At 41.8% G+C, this 11633-nt stretch overlaps 2 protein-coding genes across 14 annotated transcripts in view; both read right to left on the bottom strand.

Moving 5' to 3' along the window:
- Positions 1-326: 326 nt before the first annotated feature.
- Positions 327-3315, bottom strand: LOC307086150 (ras-related protein Rap-2a-like). Its single transcript, XM_079751237.1, has one exon. It carries the CDS (start codon positions 2994-2996, stop codon positions 2448-2450), a length of 549 nt encoding a protein of 182 aa, XP_079607363.1. The 5' UTR covers positions 2997-3315; the 3' UTR covers positions 327-2447.
- A 1085-nt stretch (positions 3316-4400) lies between these two features.
- Positions 4401-11633, bottom strand: part of mbnl1 (muscleblind-like splicing regulator 1) — a 45982-nt gene continuing 38749 nt past the window's right edge. For 4 of the 13 annotated variants that reach the window (XM_079751228.1, XM_079751229.1, XM_079751224.1 and 1 more), the window contains 5 exons: positions 11124-11159; positions 10224-10315; positions 9641-9685; positions 8760-8831; positions 4401-8255 (listed from right to left, as the gene is read on the bottom strand). In XM_079751228.1, coding sequence (XP_079607354.1) covers positions 8775-8831; positions 9641-9685; positions 10224-10315; positions 11124-11159 — 230 coding nt within the window. In that variant the 3' untranslated portion in view covers positions 4401-8255; positions 8760-8774. Of the gene's footprint in view, positions 8256-8759; positions 8832-9629; positions 9686-10223; positions 10316-11123; positions 11160-11633 lie in introns of all 13 variants that reach the window. The other 9 variants (XM_079751232.1, XM_079751226.1, XM_079751225.1 and 6 more) reach the window with 7 other exon arrangements.

Below are 11633 nucleotides of genomic sequence, written 5' to 3'. Positions count from 1 at the left end.
ATGATAACACACATACGACCACTGCAGCTTCAATCGAGCAGGAATGGGTCTAATCAGCAAGGAGAGGTCTATTATCGCATTAAAGTCTCATGACTCATGACTGTTCCTACGACGTAATAGCAGGTGTTGCAGGGTGAAGCTTACCACATTGAGACCTCACCAACCAGCCATGCATCCCAAATCTACCGCCTCCCTTCGTTTAAGATGGGTTACCGTGCCATTGTTAACACATGACAACATGAAATCTTTCACTGCTTTCTGAGAAACCGTTGGTACTCTCAAACCCACCACCCCCACCCTCTCAACCACCCCAGGCTCTATGGTATCTCTCTGTGGCGAGCGGACACTTCAGACCCTTGAAGCCCATTGGCCGGGATAAGGAGCGGCTTAACAAATGGCCGTGTGTGTTTTGCAGAGCGAGTATGCCCGCTGACACAGAAAGCCTCCCTCTGTCCGCCGGTCCACAGGCTCTGAAACATGTGGTGGGCAGGGAGTGGGGGGGGGAGGGTCTCTCCCCAAAAGCACACAGATGGGGGAAACCCTGCCCAGCTACCCAAACAACTGGACCAACAGCCCTGGTGGCTCGGTTACCATTCGCTGCATGGAGTAGGTCTAGTAAACATGTGTGTATTTGAAAGCTACATGCAACTGATCATTTCTGGGGGAACAGGGAAACCGTTTGAAAAATGCAAAGACCTTTTGGTTGACATAATATGCAAACTCTTTGGGTATCTGAGAATTGGCGTATAACTGCGTACTCAGGAGGAGTAAGTGAAGGATGTTACTCTGAAAGCCTCTGCTGATATCATCTAACACCTTTCAAAACACTATGGTTATCCTCACTATATTTGAGGTATGGACAGTTTTAACACTCTGGTATGTTGTAGATAGAAAGTCAGGCCCATGAATAAATTCAACAATTTGTTTGGTGAATTTGAGTAAAAACTGTTTCTTGGGCCATTTAATTTGATAACCGGATCATACCATTTCAAATGAGAGTCCAACTTAAAAGAAAAAATTTGTACAGAATGAATACGAGAAGTGAGTAACCTCCCTACAGAAATAAGCACAGCACACCAAAGTTACATAAAATGTTTTTGTATTAAATGTCTTTGAAACCTGATCGGTGAATGATAAAGAATTTCTCCCCCCCCCTCCCAAGAAATAAATTGACAATAAAAGGTCAAAATGTCACATTATTGAAAATAAAAACGTTAAAACACAGACATGGCTTGCCATACAGTGATTCAAAAATCGTCTTGTGGTTGTCAAGGGTTCATACTTTGTGGCCCACTTATACCACCAGAAGAATAAAAAGGCCAGATCTGAAGCATTCGGCCTGTTGTTGAGCTGAACCTCCAAACCGCCACAGAACCTTAAAACAAGGGGGAGAAAATAAACAGGGAAGAGGCTCTGTTCCCTTTGACTCCCGAGTGGGAACTGAACAAACACTAATGTTATCTGAAAAACTGGAGAAATGCGGATAAGGGTTCTATGATTGCCATTAAGACGCACTGCAGAAGTACACGGGCTCATCTGTTGGCACAGTCACAGGAATATTGTTTTATAGGAAGGCACTTAACATGGGAGCCCTGTTCCTCCCCATGCCGCCACAACACTGCACTACAAAAGGTCCACGTTCCGCACTGCACACCCAGGAACACCGTCAGCTAAGTGCAAGTTCAGTTAGTAGAAGAAGTCCACTTTCACCATACCAGGAAGAGGGGTTAGGAGTGTGGGGGGGTATATAGGCTATCTGTAACGCCACATACAGTTGATCCTCTGTAGCACGGTTTCTTAAGGTGGGGGCGGTGGCCTGATGTCTCATGATTCATACTTGGATGTTTTGGTTCCAGAGACAAAATGCAAGGCTTGACTGGTGCTTGTTTGCTTGATAGTCTTATGAGCATATCCAAACAGCCCCATTTCTGTAGTTTTAGGGCGTATGAACCATGTAAGCCCAAAGTAAGATGCACCCCCACCCCGCCCAATAATGACCAACCCCAGTTCTGCCAGAGTAGGTGGGAAGAAAATCCCATCTCTGTACAAATGGTTCCACCCAAGAAGACTTAACAGTTCTACTCAAAGATCAAAATCAAAAAACATCACTGTCCATAAACAAAACATGAAAAAAACATTAAGCGTTTCTCCTAGGTTCACAAGACATTCCCATTGAGGCACATTTCCAGAGAAGTGTCATATACAAAGCTATAAAAATCGTTAACATTCAAGTACTTTGTCATGTAAACACTTTCCAGACTATTTACATAATCATTTTGCTGCTGCCGTCAATTTTCTTTTGTGTGCAATAAGACAACAGTGTAAAAGAAAAAATACTCGCGAAGCCTGCGACCAGAAAACACATCATGGGTTATCAAGAAGTTGTGAACTAGGATTCGACAGAGGCCTACGCTTTAACAACACAGATGGCTACCGACAGTGTCCTTTTAGAGCAACACACAAGAGCAGCACTGGTCGCTGCCGCTGGGAACAGTGGAATAGTTCATCTGTCGGACGATCTCTGCAAACAGCTCATCGACGGATCCTTTATTTTTGGCTGAAGTTTCCATAAACGGGCAATTCCACTCCTGAGCCAGCGCCTTCCCCTCCCCGGAAGAGACCTCTCGCTCGCCTTCCAAGTCTACCTTGTTTCCGACCAAGATCATCGGCACACGCTCGTATCTCTTGACTCGGATGATCTGATCCCTCATCGGCTTGATGTCTTGGAAACTCTGTTGGTTCACCAGGCTGTAGACCAAAATAAAACCCTGCCCGTTTTTGATGTAGAGATCTCTCATGGAGGCGAACTGCTCGGTCCCCGCAGTGTCCAGGATTTCCAAGACCGACGGAGACGAGTCCACTTCTATCTCCTTTCTGTAGAAATCCTCTATCGTGGGATCGTATTTCTCGATGAAGGACCCCGTCACAAATTGGACAGTCAATGCAGATTTACCGACTCCACCCGATCCCAAAACAACCACTTTATACTCCCTCATGGCTGGTCGGAAATAAGGCACCTCCTTTCCACGAATCCTTTTTCCCACCCGCTGGCCGCCCCGATGTTGTCGAACCGAGCAGGACGGGAAACCAGCCCTGGCGTTCGGATACCACCGCGGTCTGTCGCCGGTCGAGCTCGCGGGGGTACGGTGTATCGCTCAAAGACCACAAATGGCGAGAAGAAGGGCCGTTCCTTAATATAAGCGGCGGAAAACGACGCACATTTGATTGCCTGTATTGTGCAACGGTGCTGAAAAAGCGTGATCACTTCTCCCTTCTTGCTCGGCGTTTCCTGCCCACATTTTCAGCGCAAGGCAACTCGCGTCAGAAGCCAGCGCATAGTTCCGCTTTCTTAAAGGCGTAGTCATCCGAAACCTGCAGTCAGAAGTCGCCCAGTCAGTGGATTTATGGGACAAGATAGTGCGCATGCTTGTCCACGGCGATCTGACCTGTTTGACATTACTGATTACTGTGAGAGAAGAAATACCTCTTATATGAATCAACTGAATGGCCTCAAGATGTCGCCACCATTCATTTGAATGAATGCAACTGACTGGCTGACCAATTGGGAAGTTGTTAAATACTAAATACAATGTTAAATAACTATGTATATTTTACAACTGAACGTTTCCCAAAACTTCCAAATGTTAACTAATGGTATGCAATATACCAAATAATGAAATATTGCAGCCATGATGGATCTTCATCATGACTGCAGTGCATATGCCTTAGTATGAACTATAATATAATAGGCTATTGGACTATAGCCTGAACATATATATCTTACCATACAATATTGCTATAATGCAATCATCCAGTTGGTTGTGAAATCAGAAATTGTATGAAATATAACAATCAATTGGGAAGGTCTAAGCATAAAACATTGAATGTTAACAAATCTATGTTACAACTGAACAAATCCCCAAACTCCCAAAAAAAGAAGGTATGAAATACAACAAATTATGAAATTTGTGTATCACCCATCATGACTGCAGATTAGGTCTTAAAGGCTGCCCTATAATATATGATATGATAATATATATACCGCCTATAGCCTGCATGTATATGATTAAATATTGCAAAGAGGAAAGAGGAGTTATCAGCCATTGGCTGTAATAGTTCAAACATCAAAACATAATTTCCATGTCTTATAGTTATATACTTAATAATTGGTTACACTATAACCAACAGCAACAACACAGAACAAAATACATATATCACTTGAGTGCACTTTTATCCATCCATTTTCTAATATCGGTGCAGATGTACTATTATAATCAATGGGAAGATTCCTACTTTCATGTTACTACATTAGGCAGTGGTGCTTTTCCCTCAAGGTGTATTTCCAAGCACACATCACATAAATATATTCATATTGCAATAAAACAGACAAGCAACAAGGGTTGCATGAGCAAATCCAATTTTTTATTTTATTCTTTTTTTTTTTAAATCCATACAGCAAGAGTCAATCATGGCAACAATAAAATGTGCATAAACAAACCTGGACACAAAATAGTACAACATTGTGTGGCAACTATTAGCAGGTATGTAAGTGGTATTCGCACCTACGAGTAAAAAGCGGTCAAAGCGTGCATCCCAGCAGGGAAGAAAACCTTTCGTTTAAGACAACAGCGGGACGTCTGCCCAAACTGCTCGGCCCGGTTCGAAAAAACAAAACAAAACATAAGAAATAAAACAAAATAAAATGATGCTTTGGTTCTGTAGCAACTTTACAGTGACCTTAGGTTGAAAAGGTGTTTTTGTGTTTGCCCTTGACTGCAGAGACGGTTACATTCATTTTGAAGACAACTTCATTGCCAATGTGTGTTTACGGTGGTGAGCCTTCACCTGCTGAGCGCACAGCTATGATTGGAGGAATATATTCCTGTAAGTCAACTTTGGCTGTTAACATATGGCTGAGATAAAGCAAAGATATACCAGGGGTGTATGGGTGCTGCCAATACTGAATCACCTTCTGAATAATATGGCTGGTTGAAATAAAATAAAAAACTTGTTTATAACACGAGTAACATGACTTGTTTTTATTTAAAGTATTATTCTTTCTTTTTTACGCCAACAGTGGATGTCCTCGACTGTTAGTGTATCAAAAATACGCTAATGTGTTTAATGTCATCTGAGTGTGTTAACTTTCCTTACTTATCTATGGTACGGTTTATTTTGTTCTGTATAGGTGTGTAGTTTCACATGCAGTCAAACCCCGAAAATACTAGAAATAACCAATCTGGATAGTGTGCTGTCTCCACTGTATATACTATAAGCCCAACACAATGGTTTGCTTGGACATCGTTGGGTGTATGTGTTCCTAAGAGGAGGGCGTGACACACCCCCGCCTCCCAACAACATTCCCTGGCAATGCAAGCCGACTAACCAAATAAGCTATAAAAGCGTTGCTTTCTCTCAATGCGTTTGGCCAAGAAACTAGTGCCCTTCTTTGCAAGCGTTTGTTTTTTCATTTTTTTTTTAGCTGGTCTTCTAATTTAACAATTTTAAATTAATCTAACAAAATTCCTTATAATTATAGATCTTTTTTTTTATTATTCAAAATAATATCTCAGTATGATACATGTTCTTCTCTGTTCATTTGACTATATACAGAAGTGCAAAAAGTCAACCTTCGCCACCCTTAGGTGATGAACTCATCAGCTGCAGCATATCTGACTTCACCCGTCTGGCTAAAGTCTTTCTCTCACTCCTAAAGTTCCCTCTCCACAAGACACACACTACGACCCGTCCATCTCACTGTTCGCTTTGACCTGACATTCAGGGCAAACTTAAGAAATATTTAAACAATATTACGTGTCTCTTTTTGTTTGAAATGGATACAGTAGAAAATAATCTTAGTCTAAAACATGAAAAAACAAAACTTTATCTCAATACACTATAATCTTCAAACACCACCTTGACGTGTCGCGAGTCAGATTAAAATGTTGCTCGGTTAAACGTACACGTTTTTTGAGTTGCCGCACGTTTGCAGCAAATTAATTGATTTCATTCCTTGTAAAAAACTCTTTCATCAATTATCTATTAATAGACAATGTAACACAAATGAAACAAAAACACATCCAGCTATATGAAATTATATGGTTTGAAAAAAGTTATGAATGTCATACTATCTCAAAAATCTACAACTGCTATACCAATGTTGTCAAGTAATATATAGTAAGGCAAAAAAAAGGAAAATCTACAACTACATACCTCAAATAGATTCAAATTCTTAAGTAGTACGTAACACATAAAATCAATGCAAAATTTTTAAGAGAGATTAATTGTTACTTTTACATAGAGGGAAAACAAGGGAGAAGAAATAGAGAGATCTTTAGGCGCACATGGACTATAAAATGTCATTGGTGTTCGTTACCTGCACTGTGATTGGAGGTACATTGGACACGAACCACACATATTAATCTAAGGCTTCGTTAGGTACAATACAATCGTTGAAGACACAAACACACACCTCTGGGGGAAAATGGAAAGAGCCTGTATTCGGCTCATTCGAATGATAAGATAAACATGTTTTCTCGCGAATAGTTTTAAAATATCTTAGAACATGCGTCAGTAACCCTTTATGAATATGATTGAGAAAAAATATATAGTACAACTGTGCTTTGGTTTTTATAGTATGATGATGAATCGGTGAATGAAAACACGTTAGGAGTAGTTTCTATCCATAGAAAGACCGGTCAAATTGATGAGGTCTCATCATGCCATCACACGTATGAATTAGTCAATCTCTGCTGTGTAATTGAATCGAGGGTGAGCTGTGATCCTTTAAGTGCACTGGTATTTGAAGTGACCTATCAGAGGGTTTGTTTTTACATCATGTGATCAACGTGTTGGACCAGTGCTGCTCACAGACACAGTATTAAAGTCCCTCTTCTTTAAAATGGGTAGGGTGGGGTGGGGGGTAACACCTTCAGCTCAACTCCATCTTAGTACCAGGCTTCAGAGTCCCAGTGTCCCAACTGACACAAACACACAACCTGATAAAACCCCAAGGCAAAAACAGGCAAGAAACGAGAACCGGAGGGAGAAATGAAGAATCGATGGGAGAAAATCGTCGGAAAAAAACCCAAAAGAAACTGAATCATGAATTGAAAAACAACTAAACTCGTCAGGATGACCAATTTCCCTAAACCCCACTAAACTACACATCAGGCAAAAAAAAAAGAGACACAAACATAATTAATTGATGCTGCAACACTGGAAAAAAAATAAAACACATTGCAAACGTACAATGCGTATACCTTCGGTAAAACCTAATAACACTGCTGTGAGAACACTCTGTAGGAAGTAGCTGTATGGGGGAGGGGGTCGATGGCATGGGACACAAGGAGAAGTAGCAAGCCTGGCTGTGCTTTCAAAGTACACGTGTGTTGGTTTACACAGAACATTCGTATGTCCAAGACCCTCATTTCTAGTCTAGTTCCACTAGTCGCCACCAAAAGGAAACACAAATACAAACCAAACTGCACATGCTGAACAGGATTTGGCAAATAAAAATCGATTTTTTGTGCCTTTCCTTTTTCTTTTTTCATATTCAAGGTGCATGTTGGCATTTATTTTTGTAAATTATACGTTTATGGCTATTGTTTAGAAAATCGTGAAAGAAAATAAAAAGTGGAGACGAAATCTTTCTCATCTACAAACGTACCAGCATCGTCTACCCAAATCTAAACGCAAACCTCGCTCTTGTCCTGCTATTGGTGCAGTAAAAGACTATGAGCACAATGGGAATCCATACTCATAATAAGAATAACCAAAACATCAATTTGAGTGCTCCAAATTTGCCGGAGACAGAGGTGTAATGTGTAAAATAAAAAAAGAAAAGAGGATGAGCCCTCTGTGATATAAGACACACTGACGCCCCCCTCCCCCCCGCGTTTCACCAAAATGTCTTCTGCTGTTTAGGCAACAGGGTAAATCTCCCAGCCAATGAGGAGGAGGTTGTTGGTTGGTTGGTGGCGTCCACACCTCTTGATACTGATATGTGGGGCATTGGTGGCACCGGGACCAAGTGTGTTGCACCCAAGATAGATGACATGCGTTACTACGACGACCATCGTCCTTGAGGGTGGGGGTGGGAGGTTTGGGGTTAGGGAGAGGGAGGTAGGAGAGGGGGGGGTCGCTCTCGGAGACAGCACCTTTGCTCCTCTCCCGGCACTGGACATTCCCGAATGTTATGTACATAAAGGCTGAACTAGTTTGGCGTGGACGGCACCAGCACACATTCATTTGATCTGCGGGGAAATATGGGAGAGAGAAGGGGGTGGTAGAGACAAAAAGAAAATAAAGATGAAAAAATTATGAAAATGAGTCATCTCTATAATTTGTTAAACATGCACTATGTAAGCGCTGCATTAGCAGCCTCTAGTGGACTGAGTTGGAGCTACAGATATAACTATGTGATTTTCCCACTGTGGGGGGGGACCAGAATAAAAACACTTTTTTCAATGGAGAACATTGCTGCAGTAGTAACGTGCCATAGGGCAGGTTTAAATGTTATTCCTGGTTTCAATCATTTCTCTTTTCTCCAATACAAATAATGTCTCCTATTATATGCTAAGAAATCGTATTGGCGTAGCGCAAACACAATTTCATTCAGTGACAGGCATTTTCTTCTGTTGAATGCACTGAGAAAGACAGAGAGACGACAAATACAGACAAACAGAGACGAGCGAGAGACACAGAGAGAGAGAGAGAGAGAGAGAGAGACAGGGGATATGATTGGAAGTGGAACTCACTGTTCTTGAGAGGAACTACATTTGAGTCAAGTACTTGTGACTACTCAGATGATCTGCAGATATTATTGGAATCTGGGGAACAAGAGACAGAACAGAGATCCCGTGAACATTTCGACATGCAACCCGTTGTTTCCTAGATGTAGGCCAATGTCAAGCATCAATCATGTTTATTTTTATTATTTTTTTTAAGAAACACTTCCCACACACGCTTGTAAATGCTTGTTTGTTGCTGATAAAAAATAAAGACAAAGCTAAAGGCAGACTTGGCTAACGCTGTGCCATAGTTGATTCAGGCAGGTTATCGGGTGGTGTTACTATATGTAAAAAGTTGACATTCTCTTCCAGAAAGGTGGTAGTGAGGTAAGACGACGTTGTCAGTGAGGTAGTGTTTGACATGCAAATCCAAGTTTCCCCCCAGCCTTGTTGACCTGCACGCCTCAATACATACCAACACCAAACCAGCTCAGAGACCGGTCACCAATAACCGTCACCAACATCCCCTGCCCGAATGCATACTATATATTTATGAAACCTTCTGAATGGAGTCTGCTCTACACACAGTTCTTAGACTTTAAAACCGGTTGCAATGGTGCAAATGTTCTCTACCCTTGCAGATAAGAACATTTGACTTTAAATTGCATTGGAATTGTCGTTTGTCCGGATTTTGCCTGAAGAACTGGTAAAGCTGGGCTATGCTACGTGCTGGAAGTAGCAGCGCAAAAAAAAGCCCAAATGTAGAAATAAATAAATAAATTTAAATAAAAAACAATACATAAAAAGCCAAGCACCAAAATGGCACGGGTAGCAATTGTTGCACATACTGTGCAAAACCAGTTCTGAAAATGTTGTAGAAAATACAAAGCAAACTACCTCATACATACCAATTGCATGTATTCGTTGGTAGTCAACTTTGATAAGGAAGAGTCCTCAAATGGAAAAGGACAAAAAAATGAGTTAATTTGAGGACAAACATTCAATAGAATACGGTGTGTGCTTCTCCACAATTACAGATACACAAAGCAACCCATCATAACATTATTGTTTTAATTAATCATACTGTTTATTCATCAAAACAATGGTTATTGAATTTTGGATGTTGCCTTAATTTTTTGACGTGTGATGGACACTAAACAGAAGTGTAGGCCAACAAGAGGGAGTCCTAACCATTCCCCATTCCCCGAGCCTTGCTGTCACTCTAGCACTACCACATCGTCCATGTGCACTAAGGGAGAGAGAGATACAGAGGCAGGAGAGGAGAGAGAGAGGGCAGAGGAGAGAGACGGAGAGACAGCAAATGAGAGAGACAGGGAGCAAGAAAGAGAGAGACAGGGAAGACAAGTGAGAGACAGACAGAGAAGGGGGCGAGCGATAGAGTCAAAGAGAGAAACAGATAATGGGAGAGAGAAATAGAGAGAGAGAGAGCGCTGCCTAAGGGGAACTCTACGAAAGCGGTGGGGTGCAAACCTGATTGGCGGAGGCAGTTGCGAAGGGATGGCTTGCGGCAGATGTGTTGGCTGCTGAGACAGTGGCTGGACTACCACCGTGCATCATGGGAACTTTTTGAAGGGAAAATCATGTAAGCAAACCACACAGAGGCGCGCTGTGGCCACACACGAGGCATATTGGAACGGAGGAGAGAGCGGCGGTCAGACAGGGGTTCAATGTCACCACTCCTCATGGCCTCCATTTTATATACCTCCGCCCACATCTTCTCTAAACTATAGTGAAGATTAGTAGGTGGTACCGTCTGTACCACATGACAATGCATAGGAATAGAAATACACACACCTCAGGATGAAACCTCTTAATATTAAAATAACTATTTATACAGCTGACACTGGAGACTGGTGAAGGCATTTGTTTTGGCCCGAGGAAATAAGGAGAGAAAAATGCAATTGAACCCCCTTGGTGTTTATATGTAAATAAAAAAAAGAGCCTTAACGAGTCTTAATAAGTTATACTAGCCAGAAGCCAGGGTGGGGAATAGAGTGGAGAGTGGGCCAAGCAATATCACTGGCTATAAATAAAGCAATAACATTATTATACAAAACAAATACAAAATTTGAGTAGCTGCACTAACTTATCCCCTTATTGTAATCCAATAGCCTAATTGCGATAAGACTATCCAGAAACTATGACTCCAACTTCAACGATAAAATGGAGTCCCACACAAGTTAGTTTCATGAGGCCAGACATACGAAATCTCGCCGAAAAGTCACGTGTGGCCTCGCGAGACTAAACACAAAGTTAACAGCTGCTGCAGTTGCTACAGCTAGTTAGGTTTGTGTGAGTCAGGTTAATTTGGGGGCTGGGAGGGGGAGGGGGTTGGGGTTGAGTAACTAATAAAGAAGAGCTGGAACCTACCAATACTGCCAGAGGGTGTCATGCACAATATTGAGCCTGCCCATCATGCAGTGCAACAGGAAGTGGATTGGAAAGGGAAGAGAAATCAAAAACAGCCCGTCACAAGGTTCGTTAGAGTGAAGGGGGAGAGATAAGGTGGAAAAAGGTTAATTTCTCTTGGATCAACACAGTCATCAATCATTGGCAAGGCAAGGTGCTGAACTAAAATACAAATCATCCATGTTTTGAACTATGATACCGATGCTATTCTGATGAATGATTGTCAAATGTAATCGACATGAAAATGCTTAATTACACTAGCAGTGATTGTAGGGTAACATAGATTTCTTTTTGGCTTTAGTGCACACATGATCTAGGCAGGGGAGAGCCCAACAGTGTGGCTGAAAGCCAATCATATTGTTTACCATTGGTTGCCAAACTGATGCAATGGACACCACCAAAAAGCCAGCTAAACCCCAGTTAATCTGTGATTAACGCCAAAGCCCCACCAATAGTATGCTGGTTGACCAC

This window comes from Pollachius pollachius (genome assembly GCF_949987615.1).
Source record: "Pollachius pollachius genome assembly, chromosome: 14".
NCBI lineage: Eukaryota > Metazoa > Chordata > Actinopteri > Gadiformes > Gadidae > Pollachius > Pollachius pollachius.
The sequence above is the reverse complement of the archived record's forward strand: the minus strand, read 5'-3'. Positions and strand labels throughout refer to the sequence as shown.